The sequence below is a fragment of the Corylus avellana genome, chromosome 5, assembly GCF_965113065.1.
Source record: "Corylus avellana chromosome 5, dhCorAvel1.hap1.2, whole genome shotgun sequence".
Classification (NCBI taxonomy): domain Eukaryota; kingdom Viridiplantae; phylum Streptophyta; class Magnoliopsida; order Fagales; family Betulaceae; genus Corylus; species Corylus avellana.
Window position 1 is genome coordinate 1514023 of NC_142494.1, and position 23359 is coordinate 1537381.

At 36.9% G+C, this 23359-nt stretch overlaps 6 protein-coding genes across 6 annotated transcripts; 3 read left to right on the forward strand and 3 right to left on the reverse strand.

Annotated features, from left to right (window-relative positions):
• Positions 1–3629: 3629 nt before the first annotated feature.
• On the reverse strand, positions 3630–4520 carry LOC132180342 (glycine-rich protein). The gene is made up of 2 exons (XM_088516357.1): positions 4322–4520; positions 3630–4022 (listed from the first exon to the last, which is right to left on the reverse strand). The coding sequence occupies exons 1-2, from the start codon at positions 4463–4465 to the stop codon at positions 3792–3794; spliced, it is 375 nt and encodes a 124-aa protein (XP_088372483.1). The 5' UTR covers positions 4466–4520; the 3' UTR covers positions 3630–3791.
• A 5326-nt stretch (positions 4521–9846) lies between these two features.
• LOC132180300 (uncharacterized) lies at positions 9847–10348 on the forward strand. Its single transcript, XM_059593076.2, has one exon. It carries the CDS (start codon positions 9879–9881, stop codon positions 10290–10292), a length of 414 nt encoding a protein of 137 aa, XP_059449059.2. The 5' UTR covers positions 9847–9878; the 3' UTR covers positions 10293–10348.
• Positions 10349–10803: 455 nt separating this feature from the next.
• Positions 10804–11944, reverse strand: LOC132183106 (transcription initiation factor TFIID subunit 6-like). Its single transcript, XM_059596505.2, has 3 exons — positions 11698–11944; positions 11495–11606; positions 10804–11189 (listed from the first exon to the last, which is right to left on the reverse strand). Exons 1-3 carry the CDS (start codon positions 11815–11817, stop codon positions 10804–10806), a joined length of 618 nt encoding a protein of 205 aa, XP_059452488.1. The 5' UTR covers positions 11818–11944.
• Positions 11945–14441: 2497 nt separating this feature from the next.
• Positions 14442–14896, forward strand: LOC132180357 (uncharacterized). The gene has a single exon (XM_059593150.2). It carries the CDS (start codon positions 14474–14476, stop codon positions 14885–14887), a length of 414 nt encoding a protein of 137 aa, XP_059449133.1. The 5' UTR covers positions 14442–14473; the 3' UTR covers positions 14888–14896.
• Positions 14897–15291: 395 nt separating this feature from the next.
• Positions 15292–18792, reverse strand: LOC132180704 (transcription initiation factor TFIID subunit 6-like; the record flags this gene model as incomplete). The annotated part of the gene is made up of 6 exons (XM_088516358.1): positions 15292–15784; positions 16089–16200; positions 16292–16417; positions 17112–17244; positions 18118–18242; positions 18709–18792. Coding segments are annotated over 6 exons (966 nt in total), but the record flags the coding sequence as incomplete, so codon positions are not given.
• A 2622-nt stretch (positions 18793–21414) lies between these two features.
• LOC132183322 (uncharacterized) lies at positions 21415–22021 on the forward strand. The gene has a single exon (XM_059596733.2). The coding sequence runs from the start codon at positions 21449–21451 to the stop codon at positions 21869–21871; it is 423 nt and encodes a 140-aa protein (XP_059452716.2). The 5' UTR covers positions 21415–21448; the 3' UTR covers positions 21872–22021.
• The last annotated feature ends 1338 nt before the right edge of the window (positions 22022–23359 follow it).

Below are 23359 nucleotides of genomic sequence, written 5' to 3' on the forward strand. Positions count from 1 at the left end.
GTTATAGAGGTAAGTGCTTGAAGATGATATTTAGTAGAAGAGTATAATTGAAAGTTGGGATAATTTTTCGGGGTTAAGGAGTTTGTTTGAGATCGAGTAACCATCCTAGAAGGTTGTGGCTGAGCTATTGGGCTAGAGGATAAGTGTGGAGAAATTGGTTGAGTTATTGATAGGATTAAGTCAAATGTGGTAGGAGGAGATATATTATTCTCAACAACCAAATCAGAATTGATATGAGTAAGAGATATGGGAGAATTCAAATTGCTGTCAATAACAAACTCGGAAGGTGAAGTACTAGACGTACTATTCTCAACAACAATATCAGAATTTGTATGAGCAAGAGATAAAGTTGTATTTAAATGAGAGGAAGATAAGATACCTGGAGGAGAAGGAATTGTTATACCAATAGGAGTCTCCGTTGCAAGTTGGGGTGAAGCAGATGTGTCTTTTACTGGAAATTGGAATTCATCAAAGATAACATGACGTGAAATGTAGACACGATTATCTTTGGGATCAAGACACCTGTACCCTTTCTGACTACTACTATAACCAATAAAGATGCACTTTTTACTCCTAAAATCTAATTTATGAGATGTGTATGGCCGGAGCAAGGGATAGCAAATACACCCAAAAATTTTCAATACTGAGTAGTCAGGATGTTTTTGGAAGAGTTTGAAATAAGAGGAAACATTATCCAAAATAGGAGTGGGCATACGATTGATTAAATAAGTGGCCGTTAAAAATGCATCTACCCAATGAGAAGAAGGCATATTGGATTGTGCTAAGAGGGACAGACCCGTCTCAGTGATGTGGCGGTGTTTTCTTTCTGAGATTCCATTTTGTTAAGATGTGTATGGACATGTCAATCTATGTAAAATTCCATTCATGTTTGTAAAATTTTTAAACATGGCCGAGACATATTCTCCACCATTATCAGTTTGGAGTTGTTTGATTCGGCAAGAGAAAAAGTTCTCAACTAGGTTTTTAAATTTAATAAAACATGAAAGAACTTCAGATTTTTTATGTGAAGAAAACAACCACGAGAAGCGAGAATAGTCATTAATAAAAACAACATAATTTTTACAGCCACCAATTGATACAATAGGAGATGTCCACACATCTGAATGAATTAACTCAAGTGGATGTGTGAAGATCCGAGTAGAAGTAGGAAATGATAATTTTCTACTTTTAGACACTTGACTTGAATCACATAACTTAGTGAGTTTTACAGAACCAGAATAAGGTTATAAGGATTTCTGTAAGAGTTGATGAATAACAGATTCAACTCGGTGTCTAAGTTGAGAGTGCCAAACATCAAGAGGTGCTGTGACTCCTAGGAATGCAGAAAAATGCGATAAAAATTGATTTGACGAAAGGAAGGCAGCTTTGGACTTGACTTTATTGGACTGTAGCTGCTTCAAGTAGATAGGATAGAGACCTGCTTCACTCGGCCCTTGCAGGAGGATGTCCTTGGTCAGCATGTCCTTAATGATAAAACAAGTAGCAATGAGTATAAAGAAGCAATGATTGTCTATACAAAATTTTTGTATAGACAGTAAATTAGATGAAGCATGTGGACAATGGAGAATATTGTGTAAACAAAATTTAGATTTGGAAGTGGAGACTAAAGAAGAACCAGTGTTTGCTATTTGCAGGCCTCCTCCATTCCCCACGGTCACGTTCTCATCTCCTTCGTAAGGTTGCTACAGGCTTAAGTTCTCAAGGTTTGAAGTTATATAGTGATTAGCACCACTGTCAAGGTACCATGGTTGCTCGGGATCAACATCATCATGAGTGTGTGTGGCCAGTGCTGCCAATTGAGAAGGAGGATGACAACCCTAATATGAGTAATCCATCCTATGGTAGCAATCTAGGGCATTATGGCTTGGCTTTCCACAAATCTAGTAGGGAACTCTGTTAGGAGGCATAAATGGATGAGTACCAGTGGATTGAGATTGCTGCTGCTGTGGAGCGCCTGAGGATTGCTGCAGACGTTGGGATGATTGCTGAAATGATCGATTTGGCTGCTTGTTGTAAGATTGGAACTTTGACTTCTTGTTGGAATATTGCTGCGGGTATTGAGGTTTGCTCTTGTGTGTAAAGAAGGCAAGCTGACCTCTTTCTGGTTGAATAGCCTTCTGAGAAGTGTCAAGCAATTGCTAATAATTTAGCAACTCTGTTTGGAAGTCATCAAAAGAAATAGGTGTGTTCCTTGTAATGAAGCTCAGAGTGGTGATGAAAGGATGGTAGGATGAGGTAAGACCTCCAACCACATAGGAAATCAGATCCTCATCATCCACATGCTTGCCAACTGCAGCAAGTTGATCTACCAAGCTCTTGGCCATAAGAAGAAAGTCTGAACAGCTTTGGGAACCTTGATGGAGTGCTTGGAGTTCATGTTTCAGATGAGAAATACTGGTGCGTGAGTTGGGAACAAATCTTTTAGAAAGATAAGACCAAACTTGTTTAGGCGTATTCATGCCATATACGGTAGATAGGATCCTCTCAGTGAGAGTGGAATTGATCCAGGCCAGTATGAACTGGTCCTTTTTCTGCCATTCCAGAAATTCTGGGGTTGCGGACAGATGTTGGTTTGCCCTCTGCATCAACAGAATATTCAGGGGGACAAACTTATGTGCCATCCACGATGCTGACAAGGTCATGAGCACGTAGTGTAGGAAGAAACTGTGTGGACCAACTTAAGTAGTTAGGACCATCGAGTTTGACAAGTCCTGAAGGATTGAGGCTAGGTAAGGAGAAAACAGTAGAGCTTGCGAAAGCCATTGAAAAATGTTTCACAGAAACAAAGAAAAGATGGATAGAAAGGGGTTAGCCAATATGGCTTTGATACTAAGATAAGAATATGAAATAAGACTGGTTCAATCGATACCAGTAAAGTTCTATTCAAAATATATTTATAGATTTACAATTGCAGTATATTAATTAAAGATAACTATACAAATGTAAAGATCATATTTACAAGTTCAAAAGTGTTGACAAGATTTGATATAACACTATCTTCAATTGCTCTCATCTTCAATAACAACCTTATTTCTATGAGTTTGAACTCCAGTATAACACTTTTGAATATCTGTTTCAACCGTGGCTTTATCCTTAACTATTGATATGGATATCATAGATATCATAGAATTTATTCTGTTAACAGTATCTCACCAAAACCCCTAGGCCAATCCACCCTTTATCCTTGGATACTGATGCATCCCAATTAGCTTTTGCCCAACCAGTAGCCGGCAACTGCCAATACACATTTTGCATTTTACTAGTTTTTTTTAAAAAAATTTTATTATTATTATTATTATTATTATTATTATTATTTTATACCAAATTTCAATTGGATTTCATTTTAAAGGTGGTATATGGATTAAACAAATTTTGTTGATGGATTAAACAAATTTTGTTGACTTGTTTATTTATTTTGTTAGCTATATTCTTAATTTAATATTCTTTAATAGATTTTTGTTCAATTTTATCTTTCAATCTTACCCCGTCAACTAAAATCTTCGCTCCGTCACTCCATCATTGTTTAAAAGCAATGAAAGATCTAAACAATAATAATGAAGATCTGTTATGTGACATGCAACATTCTGAATTGATACAAACCTTAAAAATTATTCAATGAGACAAAACATGTGCATTACCATGAATCATGAGGGATCGGATGCCATAGACATCCACTCGTGATTTTATTTCTACATCTCATTTAGCTTCATTTAAAATATTACAAACGGAAATGAGCACCATAATTAATTTAGATAATTATGTTGCTTAATTTAGTTTTGAGGCTTGGCATCGGTTTTAGCATCAGCAGCTTCACCAGCATAAGAGCAGCATCTACTACAGCCCTTTCCATGGTAACCCACCCTACAACATCCATAGTAGCAGCGCCCACGGCCGCCGCCATATCCACCATGCATGGCCGCCATTGTAGCCTCCATGACCAGGCCGATTCCCCCCATATCCGCCACCGTGGTTTCCTCCATATCCGCCGTATTTGGCATCATCTACTCCATTGGTGGCCTCCGCTGCACGTGCGATGAATCATGTTAGTAAACATGTTTCAATAACATGTGTAATTACATTCATGTAAAACAAAAACTCTGGACATTTGTAGTACTGAACAAAGGCTACTAAGTGTGATTTTAAATCAAATCGTAGAAAATTTATCGTTTGGAAGCATGTTTTTGAAAAATAGCTACTTAAAAAAGTAGGAAAAGCAAACAAAACGCACAATTTTAAAGACTAAACTGCGATTTTACTGAACGCTTAATTACGTTTTTAAAAATCGTAAACTCAAACGGACTCTAAGGTAGCAAAATATAAATCCCAACTCACCGTTTTTATGGTCAGGGGAAGTTTCAACCAATTCCCTCGCTGCCACCTCCGAAGAGATGAGAAGAACAATAGCCAGCAAAAGACCTAGGAAAAGAAAAGCCTTGGAACTCATATTTGTCAGCAAACACAAGTGTGATGATAAAATCAGTGTTTCTTTTACTTATTTTTCAATCTTATCTTATCTATGCTCAAATATCCTCTTCATCAAATCCACGTCTATTTCTCTTTTCTTTAATTTTCTCCTTGTAGTAATGGGAAAATAAGGTAGCAATCAAACTAGCTACATTTTTTACTATAATTCTCGCGACAATTTATTACTATAATTTGTTGCATGAATTGTTAGGAGTAGGTGAGTTCGTTCCATAAGGACTTTTCCATATCTACTACATAAATGGCTAGCAATTCAAATAGCAAAACTGCTTTAAATGACAGAAGTCGTAAAAATTAATGGATGGGAATTGAGAGGCTATAGAAGCGCAAGTTGTGTGCTTGCCTCGAATGGCTAATGATGCATTCACAATAGCCTCACCAAAATAACTTTTTGGTGGGAAAAAATGCTGAAAAATACAAAAAATATTTCTCGAGCAGACTCACAAAATTGATGATTTTGGTTTGGTGAGTCATTAGCAATTGTTCACTCACCAAACCAATAAAATAAATAAATAAAACTTGTCTTCTCCCTTTTTTATATTTCTTTTCTCACGCATACTCTATTTCAATGAAAACCAGGGGGAAATGATGTTATTTATATTGAAAGCATATGACCGTCGGGAAAATGGCATATTTTTTGAAAAATGTAACCCTTAGGAAGAGATAAATTTTTTTAAAAATTAACGGTTATGATAACACAAATATTCAATGAATATTGGAAAAAAATAAAAATAAAAAAATCTTTAAAAATTAATATTTAAATTAAATAGTTAAAATAGATAGTTAAAATGCTGAGGCCATAATGAGAAGCTTTAAAAAAATAAAAAATAAAAAATAAAGATTTTTTAACTATTTTAGCCAATAAATTTGAAAATCTATTTTGAATGCTCGCCAACTTGCCAACTTGCCAACAGCCTCATTGAAGCGCCGAAGTCAAATTGGGCAGACATCACTTATTTTGGGCGCACGTTTGGGGGCTAGACGGACATAGCTTGTTATAGCAATGTTAATGTCAATGAGAAAAATTTAGAAAGTTGTTGTATCATAAATGGCTCGTCAGGTCCACTTTCTAGTTAACCCTGCCAATTCAATTCTCAATCTTCTAATTCATTTACCTAAGTGAGCTTTAATTCAAAATTATGGTTAAAGTTATTCATTAACATAAATAAATGAACAGAAACAGTAAAAATGGGAGGATGCCATGCGTTAATAAATTTAAGGGTAAATATATTATAAGTTCTTAAGTCAACTTGTCAAAACTAAAAAATTCTTAAGTTTTTTTTTTTTTGTTTTTTTCGACTTTTTATGCCATGTGTCAATTGAAATGCCAATAAAATTTCTACCGTTAAAATTGTGTAATTGACGTTAGTTCAAATCAAAACACACTGTTTTAACACATCATAATAATATTTTATTAATTTAATTTAAAATTTAAATATTAAAAAAAAATTAAAAGGGTGGCCAGGTTTGGCGCAACGGTGTGGTTGCCACCCCCAACCCCTATGGGATGGCCAGCGAGCCACCCCAAACAACCCATGGGGTGGCTCGCGGCCATCCCTTGAGTGGTTAGGAGTAGCTTGGCCCGCAAGCCACCCCTAAACGCGGCTACCCCTAACCACCTAGGGGTGGCTCGCAGGCCATTCCTAAACCTTAGGGGTGGATCGCGGCCATCCCATACGAGCCACCCCTACGTGGTTTGGGGTGGTAGCCCCACCGTTGGCCATCTCTTCAATTTTTTTTTTTAATATTTAATTTGTAAATTAAATTAGTAAAATATTATTATGCTGACGTGACAAAATGGTATGTTTTGATTGGGACTAACAGCGGTTACACAATTTTGACGGTAGAGATTTTATTGCATTTCGATTAATCCAGTGAGTAAAAAGTAAAAAAAAAAAAAAAAAACTCAGGAATTTTTCAGTTTTGTCGGGTTGACTCAAGGACTTATAATATATTTACCTTAAATTTAATGGTTGATCTATTAAATTTGTAACAGAAATATGAACAAATTATTGACACCAATCATTTCTCAAGGTTAATCCTGTGACTCAATCTTATATCTAAACAAGTTTAGTCCAACCACATTAGATCCCTCAACCAATCACTAGACCCTCTTTCTCTTCCACGCCTTTTATTTGAAGGTTTAAGGAGGGCTAGAGTGGGTCGGTGGTCGTGACTATGGCTGTGGAGGAGGAGGAAGAAGGCTGGGTGATTGGTTGAGGGCTTCAACGTAATTTGATTACACCCTCACCTTCATATGCATTTTTCTACACATGACGACATGCACCTCCTCTCTAAAAATGAGATAAAAAACGCGAGGTTCCCTAATTGGAGGGGAGCTTTTCGTTGTACAAACATAAATTAGTTACAAATTGGTTTGAAGTTAATTCATATAAACTAATCTAATAAAGTGATATGTCTTCCTAAAACATATACTTAATTCTTACATGTTAATGTAACACATCATTTTATGAGACTAATTTGGATTAATTTTTGTCCGTTCATTTGAATTAAAGTCATACCAAAATGATCTCTATATACTAAAAATATCTTAAATATCCTTTCATTTTGTTCAATCATTATCTCTTCTCTTATGTACTTCAATGCAGATCTCACTTACACTGGAGAGTTGCCACGCATACAAGCCAGACGACCCAAATTCCAATGACTGAAATTTAAAGCCTGGATAAATTATACGCCAAAATCGTAATGGCCATCAATGAGGCATGAGTCCCGAGAGAGAGAGAGAGAGAGAGAGAGAGGAGCATCAATGCATCATGCATGCCGCAGATCACAAAGGCATTGTAGATTTTTTTTTTTTTTTTTTTTTTTAATTTTTATTTTCATACGGGGCGGTCAAATGTGACTTCTTGGACAAGATTATAATAGCATTTATTTGTTGGGACTTCAATAGGAGGGGCTTAAACGGTTTGCAAAGCAGTAAATTGTATGCGCTCTCTTAAACCGAAATGACTTGTAGCCCAACTTAATCTCATTAAGGCATCCGTAAAATCTTAAGCTAGTTCATTATGGAAATTAAACTCATGCCCTATTGTTTATCAAACTACAAGGAAATTAACCTAAGGCTATTGAAGAATCACCATTGATAGTAGAAAGGCATTGTAGTTGACCATGGCGTATCATTTCTAACCATTCAGTCTTGTGGGGACTAAGGGGAAACTCTATTCTTGAAGATCAATGACTATTAGAAGAAAATGGCAATTTGCATGAATGTGATAAAGAAACAAACATGCATGCATGTGCGTAGGTCTTGGTGATGTTTTGGTCAAGTTTAGATGATGTCTTGATCGGGGTCCCAATAGAGTCCAGTAGGGTCCTCTCAACGGTGCCGTGTCAGGTCCAAGCGAGTTTTGATTGGGTCTCGACGATGTTCTAATTGGATCTCAACGATGTCCCGGTCAGTTCCTAATGGGTCCCGGTTGGATATTGGTGAGGTCCTGACCGAGTCCTAGCAGGGTCTTGACCAAGTCCTTGCAAGGCCTCGACGGTGTTTTGACTTGGTACCAGTGGAGTTTCGATCAAGTCCTAGCGGGGCCCCAGTCAAATCCCAACAACTCCCGATCGGGTCCTAGCGGAGTCTTAGTTGGGTCCCGATCGGATACTGGCGAGGTCCTGACCGAGTCCTAGTAGGGTCCCGACCAAGTCCCCACAAGGCCTCAGCGGTGTTTTGACCAAGTCCCTATGGGGTCCAGACCGGGTCCTAGCGGGGTCTCAGTTGAATCCCAACAATGTCCCGACCGGGTCTCGGCAGTGTCCCAATGAGGAGGTCCTGGCGGGATCCCGCCAACGTCCTGGCTGAGTTTGTCGATTTAAGAATGTGATATTCAAACTCGAAAAATTGTTTATAGTTTTCAAAAATGAAAACTATTTTAAAACCGTAAACAATTTTTCGGAAATTAAAAAGGTTTTTTCATGAGTCAAACCAAAAATATTTTTTCTTGACTATTATTTTTCATCATACCAAACACCAAAAAAAAAAAAAAAAATCAAAATGTTTGAGCTTTGGAGATCATAGAAAGCTTCAATTACGGGTCACTCTGTGTATATCAAATGGCAAGATTAATTGTTACGTTTGGGAGCGAAAGTGGCAATAAAATTAATCTGTGGGTCTCCCTCGTTTTGAAGTCAAGATTTCTCCTCTCTGCTGCTTTTTGACCTTCCACAAGGTCCCTTTTTTTTTTTTTGGTCGGTGACCTTCCGTAGTCACCGTCTTAATTTGTTCGACTTTCTAAACATTCTTAAGCCCATTGATTTCACAATTCCACCAGACTCACATCGAGAGAACTTAAGAATATTAGTAAAATAATTAATTTTACTCTTTTGAAACAACTAATGATTTAACATGATATCAAAATAATAGTCTTGATTTTGAACATTGTTTCTATAATTAACTTTCTATTTAAAATTAAATCTTTCACGTGTTAAACTCAATTATTAAAAGAGAGTTTAAGAGCGATGCCAAGTGAAAGAGAGATATTTTTAGAAAAACCAACAAGAAAACATAGAGGGAAGAATGGCTCCTTCCCTTCTCTGTCCCTCTTTCTCTTAGTAGTAGTGCTATGTGTCTTCACTAAAGTCTCTTTCGGACTCCGTATCTAGCGGTTTTTGTTTTAGATCTAGTTTGAAGATTTAGATCTAATTTTTTAAACTCAAATCTACTTGTCTACACCAGCCAAGGCATGTCTTCTCGGAGATGTGTACGATACTTTGCTCCTCCGCTTCTACTTGTATTCGAGATTTTTTTTTTTAGTTTTAAATTTTGATTTCTTGTTGTTTTTGTTCTTTGGGTCGAGGATGTGAGTTGTTTTCTTGGCTTTTTAGGCTGAAGAGGAGTAGATCGGTGTGAGGGATTATCTTTCACGGCCAAAAAATAAGGTTTGAGAATTTTGGCTACCCATGGGCCATGTCTTCGATTTAGTCTGCCCGAAGTAGATATATTTCATAACTGTAATTGTATATGAGTTACCGAAAGCTGAAGTCATAGATTGTACTAACTTGTATGAATTTTTTGATTGTATCTATCGTTTTGTAATTTTATAGTTTTTGGCTATGATTTATTCAGAGGTTTATTCTCTTGATCTTTTATCAAAATCCGTCGACCTTAAAAAATAAAAAAATAAAAGTTAGTTTAAACTTTCACTTGAAAACAATAGGACATTTGACCAAAGTTATACCAAGCACAACGCGGGAATTCAAAAACTATGGCAAAGAGAAACTACTGGCTAAAAGGGGGAGTGTTGAAAACAGCATACATGTGTGCATATATATATATATATATATATATATATATATATGAGAACACCACCTTCTTCAAAATCAAAGTCCTAGTCTCCATCTTCAAGCTTAAGATCAAAATGAGTGTAGAAGTATTGGATGCTGCCACCATCTTCAACTTCGTGGAGGATGAAGAAGCATTCAATGTCTCAATACGTGACCGTTTTGCTCGCCTTGACACGGATCACGATGGTCTTCTCTGCTATGCAGAGATGTTGAAGGAGCTGCAGAGTCTGAGGGTCTTTGAGACCCACTTTGGGATAGACGTGAAGCCTGACCCAGATGAGCTTGCTCGTCTCTATGATTCCCTGTTCATGCAGTTCGATCATGACTCCAATGGGGCAGTTTATCTGGAGGAGTTCAAGGAGGAAACCAAGAAGATGATGCTCGCCATGGCTAATGACATGGGCTTCTTGCCGGTTCAGATGGCCCTCGAAGAGGATAGCTTCCTCAAGAAAGCTGTTGAACGTGAGTCCAAAATTCAAGTTCCCTAGAAACTATTGCATCCTCCATGTTTTACACTATCGTGAAGTAATTTTGCTTTGGTTTTGGTTCCCCTGTTTCCTAAAATTAGATCGTAGTACTGATGGAAATAAACGAGAACTTTGTTTTGTCCACTAAGATGGTAGAGTTCTAAAGACACAAATGCTTATAAATTTTGATATCTGAATTATTAGAAATTCGAACAGTAAATATAAGAAATCAGGCCTACCTGCTCCAACAAGCCTCGGATAGTCCACCCTCTTGTTTTGCTAGGAATATGGATCCAGAGTTCAAGAGGTCATACTAGTTCCAACTAATTGATAATCTTGGTGCAATAAAATAGGCCCAACACATCCAAATTCCAGACAATCAATACATGATCAGCAGTACTATTGAATGTTTCATAAAAGCTTCATAGAAATTTACCAAAAGATTTGGTCTTGAGAACTTTAAAATTATATATGCAAGTGTAATTTGTACACATATGAGTAACTATGGAAGTGCAGATCTTTGTACAAATGGTCACAAGAACATAGACATCTCGGGAGCTGGAATGAAGGATAAAATGCCTTCACCAAACAGCTCAAACAGCAATACCAGGAGACGCCCAGAATCCAAGTCATTTTTCCATATCTGAGAGAGGACAGCTGACCTATTCAGAGCTTGACTACCACCCTTGTCTCTCCTACCTCTGCCATCCAAATTTATGTCATTAGTCGGTTGTCTAGAGGAGGAGGATGATGATGGGCCTGCATTAGAATCAATCAAGGGAACTGGTGGAACCAGAGCTTCCTCGTCCATGTGAGATGGCGAGGAATTGGTTGACACAGCAAGAATTGGACCATCAGGGGCTATTTTCTTGTGCGGCGGCTGCTCTTCCAAGTGTTCCATGCTCCCCTTGCGTTTATCTTTGTGATTTGACGAGGATTAAAAAGCAGTTAGAATCTGTCCTCAAGTAATATGAACATTGATCAAATAATCCTGTGACCATACATATGCACCCAATCCTAGTATTCCAAATAAATATTAAACATCATTCACACAATATTCCTACCAAAGAAATCTTAAAACATCATTCACGCTATCTTCCTCCAATTTCAGTCCATTGAAACCTTACATATACATTTAACTATGTAAACACTCATAATTAGCGCATGTTTAATGGGAATTGTTTCAAGCCAAAAAAAGAAAGAAGAAGATGCATATTTCTTACTTGGTGGGGTGGTAATAACCCTTGCATTGGTCCTCCATACTGCACGTGCTGATAAGGATGGCAGAGGAGAGAATATCTTGAGCCGATTATATATACATTGACCTGTTGCATGCTGGAAAAAGCAAGGTCTTAAATGTGAATCCATTCCTAAAACTTCTACAATAGTATAATCATACAAGCATTGGGTTAGAGAAGCAGCTCACCAGCAGGGCTCCATAAACACGCCAAGCCTCATGCCTCTTCATCTCATTCTTTTGCTTCTCAAGAAGCATCTCTGGTTCAAGAAGTCGCATATATGGCTCAAGATTTGGCAGTATTAGCATGCGAACCTACTTGCAAAGTATAGAAGCATAAAAAACAGCTCAAAATCCCTGTAGATAAGTAGAAGTAGGATGTGGAAACTCAAACATACCATGGATTGGAGAAAGAAGGTTTAAAATAACTCTTAAATGAGGCCGTTCAGATACTGCCTAAGGTCTTCATTTTTATTTTTCTTCAAAGTTTACATAGATTGCAAGGCTTCATAGCAAATGGAATTAAGTAGTGTAGCGACTTTCCCTATCACTACTTCTAATTTCAGAAAGTTGATGATACACTAAATACAGTTTAAGACACTGTGGAGAAGAGACCTATGGAGGGAGTGATGGAAATTAAAGGTAAAATCATGAAAGAAATGTTTTGCTGATCCGCAGAGATTCAGAGAGAAACTAAACAAGAGAAATAACGGCAATGAAACATCATGCAAACTAAATCATCTTTTTGAGATATATCTTATTCAAACAAAAGACAAAAGTTATACTTTTCTTTTGTTCTATTCTATTCTCTCATCTACATCTCTATTTACTCTTTGCACCTCCACTTCTCTTAAGCCAAAACTTAATCTCTTAGAGTGGGCTTTAACACCTATAGGATGCGCAACAGTCTCTGGATATAGAGATTACTTTCAAACATGAATGTAACAGTACAAAAAGTTTTCTTTTTGTAAATTAAATTAAATTAATAAATTTTTTTAAATATTTAACTTGTAAATTAAATTAATAAATATTATTATGCTAACGTGGCAAAACAGTGCGTTTTGATTTGTACTAACTGCGGTTACACAATTTTGACGGTTGAGATTTTGTTGCATTTTGATTAACACAGGGAGTAAAAAGTGGGGGAAAAAAAACTTAGGGAGTTTTTAGTTTTGGGGGTTGACTCAAAGACTTATAATATATTTACCCTAAATCTAACGGTTGATCTATTAAATTTGTAACAGAAATATGAATAAATTGTTGACACCAATCATTTCTCGAGTTTAATCCTGCAACTCAATCTTATATCTAAAAGAGTTTAGTCCAACCACATTAGGAGGTTCTGGCAGGACCCTGCCAACGTCCTGGCTGAGTCTGTCGATTTAAGAATAAGATGCTCAAATTCGAAAAATTGTTTATGCTTTTCAAAAATGAAAATTATTTTAAAACCGTAAACAATTTTTCAGAAATTAAAAAGGTTTTTTCAGTCAAACAAAAAATAGTTTTTCTTGACTATTATTTTCATCATACCAAACACCCAAAAAAAAAAAAAAAAAAAAAATCAAAATCAATATCAAAATGTTTGAGCTTTGGAGATAGAAAGCTTCAATTACGGGTCACTCTGTATATCAAATGGCAAGATTAATTGTTACGTTTGGGGGCGAAAGTGGCAATAAAATTAATCTGCGGGTCTCCCTGGTTTTGAAGTCAAGATTTCTCTTTTCCTAGCTACCACGAGAATCCTAGCATGGCCAAAACAACCTTCTCTTTTCTCTGCTGCTTTTTGACCTTCCACAAGGTCCCTTTTTTTTATTTGGTCGGTGACCTTCCATAGTCACCGTCTTAATTTGTTCGACTTTCTAAACATTCTTAAGCCCATTGATTTCACAATTCCACCAGACTCACATCGAGAGGACTTAAGTTAAATAATTAATTTTACTGTTTTAGAACAACTAATGATTTAACATGATATTAAAATAATAGTCTTGAGTTTGAGCATTTTGTCTATAATTAACTTTCTATTTAAAATTAAATATTTCACGTGTTAGACTCAATTATTAAATGAGAGTTTAAAAACCATGCGAAGTGAAGAGAGATATTTTTAGAAAAACCAACTACATGAAAACATAGAGCGAAGAATGGCTCCTTCCCTTCTCTGTCCATCTTTCTCTTAGTAGCAATGCTCTATGTCCTCTCTAAAGTCTCTTTCGAACTCCGTATCTAGTGGTTTTGTTTTAGATTTAGTTTGAAGATTTAGATCTAGTTTTTCAAACTCAAATCTACTTGTCTTCACCAGCCAAGGCATGTCTACTTGGGGATGTCTACGATACTTTGCTCCTCTGCTTCTGCTTCTATTCGAGATTTTGTTTTTTTTAGTTTTTAATTTTGATTTTTTGTTATTTTGTTCTTTGGATCGAGGACGTGAGTTGTTTTCTTGGCTTTTGAGGATGAGGAGGAGTAGATTGGTGTGAGGGATTATTTCTCATAGCCGAAAAATAAAGTTTGAGAATTTTGGTTACCCATGGGCAATGTCTTAGATCTAGTTTGCCTGAAGTAGATATGTTTTATAACTGTAATTGTATATGAGTTACTGAAAGCTGAAGTCATAGATCGTACTTACTTGTAAGAAGTTTTTGATTGTATCTATCATTTTGTAATTTCATAGTTTTTTGCTATAATTTATTAAGAGCTTTATGCTCTTGATCTTTTATCAAAATCTGTTGACCTTAACAAAAAATAAAAAAGGGCGAAGGTAGTTTAAACTTTCACTTGAAAAAATAGGACATTTGACCAAAGTTATACCAAGCACAACGCGGGAATTCAAAAACTATGGCAAAGAGAAACTACTGGCTAAAAGGGGGGAGTGTTGAAAACAGCATACATGTGTGCATATATATATATATATGAGAACACCACCTTCTTCAAAATCAAAGTCCTAGTCTCCATCTTCAAGCTTAAGATCAAAATGAGTGTAGAAGTATTGGATGCTGCCACCATCTTCAACTTCTTGGAGGATGAAGAAGCATTCAATGTCTCAATACGTGACCGTTTTGCTCGCCTTGACACGGATCACGATGGTCTTCTCTGCTATGCAGAGATGTTGAAGGAGCTGCAGAGTCTGAGGGTCTTTGAGACCCACTTTGGGATAGACGTGAAGCCTGACCCAGATGAGCTTGCTCGTCTCTATGATTCCCTGTTCATGCAGTTCGATCATGACTCCAATGGGGCAGTTGATCTGGAGGAGTTCAAGGAGGAAACCAAGAAGATGATGCTAGCCATGGCTAATGACATGGGCTTCTTGCCGGTTCAGATGGCCCTCGAAGAGGATAGCTTCCTCAAGAAAGCTGTTGAACGTGAGTCCAAAATTCAAGTTCCCTAGAAACTATTGCATCCTCCATGTTTTACACCATAGTGAAGTAATTTTGCTTTGGTTTTGGTTCCCCTGTTTCCTAAAATTAGATTGTAGTATTTATGGAAATAAACCAGAACTTTGTTTTGTCCGCTAAGATGGTAGAGTTCTAAAGACAGAAATGCTTATAAATTTTGATATCTGAATTACTAGCAATTCGAACAGTAAATATAAGAAATCAGGCCTACCTGCTCCAACAAGTCTTGGATAGTCCACCCTCTTCTTTTGTTAGGAATATGGATCCAGAGTTCAAGAGGTCATACTAGCTCCAACTAATTGATAATCTTGGTGCAATAAAACAGGCCCAACACATCCAAATTCCAGACAATCAATACATGATCAGCACTACTATTGAATGTTTCGTAAAAGCTTCATAGAAATTTACCAAAAGATTTGGTCTTGAGAACTTTAAAATTATATATGCAAGTGTAATTTGTACACATATGAGTAACTATGGAAGTGCAGATCTTTGTACAAATGGTCATAAGAACATAGACATCTCGGGAGCTGGAATGAAGGATAAAATGCCTTCACCAAACAGCTCAAACAGCAATACCAGGAGACGCCCAGAATCCAAGTCATTTTTCCATATCCGAGAGAGGACAGCTGACCTATTCAGAGCTTGACTACCACCCTTGTCTCTCCTACCTCTGCCATCCAAATTTATGTCATTAGTCGGTTGTCTAGAGGAGGAGGATGATGATGGGCCTGCATTAGAATCAATCAAGGGAGCTGGTGGAACCACAGCTTCCTCTTCCATGTGAGATGGCGAGGAATTGGTTGATGCAGCAAGAATTGGACCATCACTGGCTATTTTCTTGTGCGGTGGCTGCTCTTCCAAGTGTTCCATGCTCCCCTTGCGTTTATCTTTTTGATTTAATGAGGATTAAAAAGCAGTTAGAGTCTGGCCTCAAGTAATATGAACATTGATCAAATAATCCTGTGACCATACATATGCACCCAATCCTAGTATTCCAAAGAAATATTAAACATCATTCGCACAATATTCCTACCAAAGAAATCTTAAACACCATTCACACTATCTTCCTCCAATTTCAGTCCATTGAAACCTTACATATACATTTAACTATGTAAACACTCATAATTAGCGCATGTTTGAAGGGAATTATTTCAAGCCAAAAAAAGAAAGAAGAAGAAGCATATTTCTTACTTGGTGGGGTGGTAATAACCCTTGCATTGGTCCTCCATACTGCACGTGCTGACAGGGATGGCAGAGGTGAGAATATCTTGAGCCGATCATATATACATTGACCTGTTGCATGCTGGAAAAAGCAAGGTCTTAAATGTGAATCCATTCCTAAAACTTCTAAAATAGTATAATCATACAAGCATTGGGTTAGAGAAGCAGCTCACCAGCAAGGCTCCATAAACACGCCAAGCCTCATGCCTCTTCATCTCATTCTTTTGCTTCTCAAGAAGCATCTCTGGTTCAAGAAGTCGCATATATGGCTCAAGATTTGGCAGTATTAGCATGCGAACCTACTTGGAAAGTACAGAAGCATAAAAAACAGCTCAAAATACCTGTAGAGAAGTAGAAGTAGGATGTGGAAACTCAAACATACCATGGATTGGAGAAAGAAGGTTTAAAATAACTCTTAAATGAGGCAGTTCAGATACTGCCTAAGGTCTTCATTTTTATTTTTCTTCAAGAAAGTTTACATAGATTGCAACGCTTCATAGCAAATGGAATTAAGTAGTGTAGCGACTTTCCTTATCACTACTTCTAATTTCAGAAAGTTGATGAAACACTAAATACAGTTTAAGACACTGTGGAGTAGAGACCTATGGAGGGAGTGATGGAAATTAAAGGCAAAATCATGAAAGAAATCTTTTGCTGATCCGCAGAGATTCAGAGAGAAACTAAACAAGAGCAATAACGGCAATGAAACATCATGCAAACTAAATCATCTTTTTGAGATATATCTTATTCAAACAAAAGACAAAAGTTATACTTTTCTTTTATTCTATTCTATTCTCTCATCTACATCTCTATTTACTCTTTGCACTTCCTCCACTTCTCTTAAGCCAAAACTTAATTGCTTAGAGTGGGCTTTAACACCTATAGGATGCGCAACAGTCTCTGGATATAGTGATTACTTTCAGACATGAATGTAACAGTACAAAAAGTTTTCTTTTCCCCCTCAGTTCCATGAAGCATGGGAAATGAGAATACCACATTGGGTCCCAAGGCCGCTAACCCTTGAATTGCACCATACTGTTGAGACAATGCCCGTTTTGGATCCAAAAATGCATTGAGCAAAGTTTTTGTCAAACGTGTCTGGAGATTGTTATAAACATGCTCAAACCTGCAACAGAATTTGAAAAGATTAGATGTAAATGGGCCTATGTAATAACAGGAAAATGAAATCTTCATTCATAAAGTTAAGTGATAACCAAGTTACTTTGAAAAACACTATTTAGAAGCTGGCAAAATTTGAATTTATCCACCATTTAAACAGATTTTGTTCATCGTGTCACAATGGTTAATAAATTTGCAACAGGTTCCTATAAGATCTATATCTGCTCTGGGGCTGATTAAGATTGTCAGCCCAATGGTTAAACAAACCTGGAACTCAACACTGCCAAATGGCCAGTCACATCAACCAACTCTATCAAAAATGGAAATCCACATTAACATGACACTATGCATGACATAGTTGTATTTTGATCAAATGTTCATTGCTACAATATCATCATGGGACAGGTATCCAGAGAAAGTGTTCGGATCTATTATGACATGGCCACGTGGCACTCAAAGGACACTTCTTAATCTTATAAAACCTTTTTAGGTCTTTGAATTGACGCAAAAACAATTTTTTTTTATGCAACTCAGTATATTCTTATCAAAGATTACAAGTTCCTAAAAGGAACTACTTTTATGCCTTACATAGAACATTTTACTTATTACTCTATTATTAAAAATTTACTCTATTCCAAATTGCGAAGCAGTCATCAGTAATTTCTAAACTAAGAGACATTCTAGTATTTATGTTGTCATTTAAAAGTTTCTTTTATTAGTTTTAATAGAAGGGGAGAAAAAAGATTGTCTACTCTATGTGTGTTGGTTGTTCCTACTAAATACCGGACATATAGAAAAGAAAAAGAAAGATCTTAGAAGGGATACAAAAAGGGGAGGCCTGTCAAGAGAAAGACGAGTATAACAAAATGGAAAATCTCACCTTTTGCATATCGAAGCAACCAGGTTTGCTGTGAAGTCTCTAAGTTCCCAGTGGTTGTCAGCAAACCTATTTCCCAACCTTTTTGCAACAAGGCATGTAACCACAGAAGGCATCAACTGGTGTAGCTGACAAAAAAAAAATCAATCGATGACTTTTCAGAATCACAAATAAACGACCCTTTATACAAATGAAAGGCACATCTGTACTATAATCATCACAAATCATGCCTTATCGACCCTTCACACAAACTACAAGGTAAATTCATGTTTTCATATAGATAATCGGTTCAACATTTGCTTTAGTTCATAAATGAATTATATAAGTCTGAATGAGGGGACCTCTCTGGCATTATTGAACAATTACGAGGAAGGTAATCCATAACTACTCAGCCATGCACAATGAAAGCCGACAAATGGACAGAATGTAGTTTTATTTTTTATTTTTTTGATAAAAAAATTATTTCATTGATAAAAACAGAGGGGCGTAACCTTAGTACACAAAATGTATACAAAGAGTCTCCCCTTACAAGCTAAAAAAATAACAAAAATCCACAAATTCGGAAAAGTTAGAAGATTGAAAAATATTATACACCTGTCCGTCCAAGGATGCAAGAGGCGGAATCACATAGAATGTGGTTTTATTATTGAGCAAGGATCCAAAACAACGAGAAGAAGGTCAAAAGGATGAGGGTAGAGGCAATGAGAACAGACATAATTGCCAAGTATCCAAAGGAGATCGTGAATCTAGACTCTAGACTCTAGACAGAGCTGAATGACAAAGAAGGAATTATGTAGCCAACTCAAGTAGTTGGGAATATCTAACAAATTGGATGTGAAATCCAATAGAAATGCGCTGTTATGATAAAATGCTTCTTCCCTCTAAAAAGATTCTGCAATCCAATTTCATTCTTGAAGTTTCTTCAGAATGTTCACAAAATTCCTTTCAGATCTGTCATTGCTTCTAGCTCCACTTTTAGATAGGAAACAATAATCATTAATAATCTCAAGATCCAAATCCTTATCAGCAACAAAGATTATCAAATCAAACCTTTTCAAAATAATCAGAAGACTTGGGAATCTAATGGTTAGCAGCCATTTAAATTTAAATGAATGGCAGGGTCTAGGTGGTCTCCTTTTCAGTAACCACCAAATGCCAGGTCAACAGATACTACATCCACATGGATCAGGGTCCCGGTAGGGTCCAGCAGGGTCCTCTCAACGGTGCCCGTTAGGTCCAAGCGAGTTTTGATTGGGTTCCAATAGGGTCCCGACGATGTCCTAATTGGATCTCAACAATGTCCCGGTCAGGTCCAAACGGGTCTCGGTCGGATACTGGCGAGGTCTTGACCGAGTCCTGGCAGGGTCCCGAGTAAGTCCTCGCAAGGTCTCGGCGATGTTTTGACCAAGTACCGGTGGGGTTTCGACCAAGCCCTAGTAGGGTCCCAGTCGAATCTCGACAACTCCCGACCGGGTCCTAGCAGGGTCTCGGTTGGGTCCCGATCGGATACCCGCAAGGTCCTGACCAAGTCCTGACATGGTCCCGACCAAGTCCCCGCAAGGCCTTAGCGGTGTTTTGACCAGGTTCCTGTGGGGTCCGGATCGGTCCTAGCGGGGTCTAAGTTGAATCCCAGCAATGTCCCGACCGAGTCTCGGCAGTGTCCCAGTCAGGAGGTCTTGACGGGATTTCACCAACGTCCTGGCTGAGTTTATCGATTTAAGAATGAGATGCTCAAACTCGAAAAATTGTTTATGGTTTTCAAAAATGAGAACTATTTTAAAACCGTAAACAATTTTTCAAAAATTAAAAAAGCTTTTTCAGTCAAACCAAAAATATTTTTCTTAACTATTATTTTTGATCATCATAACAAACACACAAAAAAATAAAAAAAATAAAAAAATAAAAATAAAAATGTTTGAGCTTTGGAGATATATAGAAAGCTCCAATTACGGGTCACTCTGTGTATATCAAATGGCAAGATTAATTGTTACGTTTGGGAGCGAAAGTGGCAATAAAATTAATCTGTGGGTCTCCCTGGTTTTGAAGTCAAGATTTCTCTTTTCCTACCACGAGAATCCTAGTATGGAGGAGGGTTTCTCAGTTTGGCCAAAACAACCTTCTTTTCTCTGCTGCTTTTTGACCTTCCACGAAGTCCCTTTTTTTTTCGGTCGGTGACGCGTACGTTCCGTAGTCACCGTCTTAATTTGTTCGACTTTCTAAACATTCTTAAGCGCATTGATTTCACAATTCCACCAGACTCACGTCGAGAGAACTTAAAGAATGTTAGTCAAATAATTAATTTTACTCTTTTGGAACAACGAATGATTTAACATGAAATCAAAATAATAGTCTTGAGTTCGAACATTATTTCTATAATTAACTTTCTATTTAAAATTAAATATTTCATGTGTTAGACTCAATTATTAAAATGGAGTTTAAAAACAATGCCAAGTGAAGGGAGATATTTTTAGGAAAACCAACTACAAGAAAACATAGAGGGAAGAATGGCTCATTCCCTTCTCTGTCCCTTTTTCTCTTAGTAGCAGTGCTCTGTGTCTTCTTTAAAGTTTCTTTCGAACTCCGTATCTAACAATTTTGTTTTAGATTTAGTTTAAAGATTTAGATCTAGTTTTTCAAACTCAAATCTACTTGTTTTCACTAGCCAGGGCATGTCTTCTCAGGAATGTCTACGATACCTTGCTCCTCCACTTCTGCTTGTATTTGAGATTTCGTTTTTTTAGTTTTTAATTTTGATTTTTTGTTATTTTTGTTCATTGGGTCAAAGACGTGAGTTGTTTTCTTTGCTTTTTAGGTTGATGAGGAGTAGATCGGTGTGAGAGATTATCTCTCACGGCCAAAAAATAAAGTTTGAGAATTTTGGCTCATGGGCCATGTCTTAGATCTAATCTGTTTGAAGTAGATATGTTTTATAACTGTAATTGTATATGAGTTACCAAAAGCTGAAGTCATAGATCGTACTTGTATGAATTCTTTGATTGTATCTATCATTTTGTAATTTCATAGATTTTTGCTATGATTTATTAAGAGCTTTATGCTCTTGATCTTTTATCAAAATCTGTCAATCTTTATTAAAAAAAGAAAGAAAGGTAGTTTAAACTTTCACTTGAAAAAAATAGGACATTTGACCAAAGTTATACCAAGCACAACGCGGGAATTCAAAAACTATGGCAAAGAGAAACTACTGGCTAAAAGGGGGGAGTGTTGAAAACAGCATACATGTCTGCATATATATATATATGAGAACACCACCTTCTTTTTCATCAAAAACTTCAAAATCAAAGTCCTAGTCTCCAACTTCAAGCTTAAGATCAAAATGAGTGTAGAAGTATTGGATGCTGCCACCATCTTCAACTTCGTGGAGGATGAAGAAGCATTCAATGTCTCAATACGTGACCGTTTTGCTCGCCTTGACACAGACCACGATGGTCTTCTCTGCTATGCTGAGATGTTGAAGGAGCTGCAGAGTCTGAGGGTCTTTGAGACCCACTTTGGGATAGACGTGAAGCCTGACCCAGATGAGCTTGCTCGTCTCTATGATTCCCTGTTCATGCAGTTCGATCATGACTCCAATGGGGCAGTTGATCTGGAGGAGTTCAAGGAGGAAACCAAGAAGATGATGCTCGCCATGGCTAATGACATGGGCTTCTTGCCAGTTCAGATGGCCCTCGAAGAGGATAGCTTCCTCAAGAAAGCTGTTGAACGTGAGTCCAAAAGCCTGCCTGTTCAAGTTCCCTAGAAACTATTGCATCCTCCATGTTTTACACTATAGTGAAGTAATTTTGCTTTGGTTTTGGTTCCCCTGTTTCCTAAAATTAGATCGTAGTATTGATGGAAATAAACGAGAACTTTGTTTTGTCCGCTAAGATGGTAGAGTTCTAAAGATAGAGATGCCTATAAATTTTACTATCTGAATTACTAGCAATTCGAACAATAAATATAAGAGATCATGCCTACCTGCTCCAACAAGCCTCGGATAGCCCACCCTCTTGTTTTGCTAGGAATATGGATCCAGAGTTCAAGAGGTCATACTAGCTCCAACTAATTGATAATCTTGGTGCAATAAAATAGGCCCAACACATCCAAATTCCAGACAATCAACACATGATCAGCAGTACTATTGAATGTTTCATAAAAGCTTCATAGAAATTTACCAAAAGATTTGGTCTTGAGAACTTTAAAATTATATATGCAAGTGTAATTTGTACACATATGAGTAACTATGGAAGTGCAGATCTTTGTACAAATGATCAGCAGCCACCCCATGCAAGCCATCCCTAGGTGGTTTGGGGTGGTCCCCAAGCTACCCCAAACCGCAAACCACCCATTATCCACTCTTTCAATTTTTTTTTAATATTTTATTTGTAAATTAAATTAATAAAATATTATTATGATAACATGGTAAAACGGTGCGTTTTGATTGGGACTAATGGTGGTTACACAATTTTGACGGTAGAGATTTTATTGCATTTCAATTAACCCAGTAAGTAAAAAGTTGAAAAAAAAAAAAAAAAAAAACTTAAGAATTTTTTAGTTTTGGCGAGTTGACTCAGGGACTTATAATATATTTACCCTAAATCTAATAGTTGATCTATTAAATTTGTAACAGAAATATGAACAAATTATTGACACCAATCATTTCTCAAGTTTAATCCTGTGACTCAATTTTATATCTAAAAGAGTTTAGTCCAACCACATTAGATCCCTCAACCAATCACCAGATCCTCTTTCTCTTCCACGCCTTTTATTTGAAGGTTTAAGGAGGGCTAGAGGGTCGTGGCGGTGACTATGGCTGTAGAGGAAGAAGGCTGGGTGATTGGTTGAGGGATTCAACGTAATTTGATTAAACCCTCACCTTCATATGCATTTTTTACACATGACGACATGCACCTCCTCTCTAAAAATGAGATAAAAAACGTGAGGTTCCCTAATTGGAGGGGAGCTGCTCCTTGTACAAACATAAATTAACTATAAATTGGTTTGAAGTTAATTCATATAATTAATCCAATCTAATAAAGTGATATGTCTTCCTAAAACATGTACTTAATTCTTACATGTTAAGGTAATACATGTCATTTTATTAGACTAATTTGCATTAATTTTTGTCGGTTCATTTGAATTAAAGTCATACCAAAATGATCTCTATATACTAAAAATATCTTAAATATCCTTCATTTTGTTCAATCATTATCTCTTCTCTTATGTACTTCAGTGCAGATCTCACTTA

Excerpts from the sequence above, each read along its gene's own strand:
- LOC132180342 (XM_088516357.1), bottom strand. The coding sequence starts at position 4,465 with ATGAGTTCCAAGGCTTTTCTTTTCCTAGGTCTTTTGCTGGCTATTGTT. Across the intron at positions 4,023-4,321 it reads TTATATTTTGCTACCTTAGA|ATGATGCCAAATACGGCGGA; the intron begins GTCCGTTTGAGT and ends CCAATGGAGTAG.
- LOC132180300 (XM_059593076.2), top strand. The coding sequence starts at position 9,879 with ATGAGTGTAGAAGTATTGGATGCTGCCACCATCTTCAACTTCGTGGAG.
- LOC132183106 (XM_059596505.2), bottom strand. The coding sequence starts at position 11,817 with ATGCTAATACTGCCAAATCTTGAGCCATATATGCGACTTCTTGAACCA. Across the intron at positions 11,607-11,697 it reads GTGTTTATGGAGCCCTGCTG|CATGCAACAGGTCAATGTAT; the intron begins GTGAGCTGCTTC and ends TGCTTTTTCCAG. Across the intron at positions 11,190-11,494 it reads GGTTATTACCACCCCACCAA|ATAAACGCAAGGGGAGCATG; the intron begins GTAAGAAATATG and ends CAAATCACAAAG.
- LOC132180357 (XM_059593150.2), top strand. The coding sequence starts at position 14,474 with ATGAGTGTAGAAGTATTGGATGCTGCCACCATCTTCAACTTCTTGGAG.
- LOC132183322 (XM_059596733.2), top strand. The coding sequence starts at position 21,449 with ATGAGTGTAGAAGTATTGGATGCTGCCACCATCTTCAACTTCGTGGAG.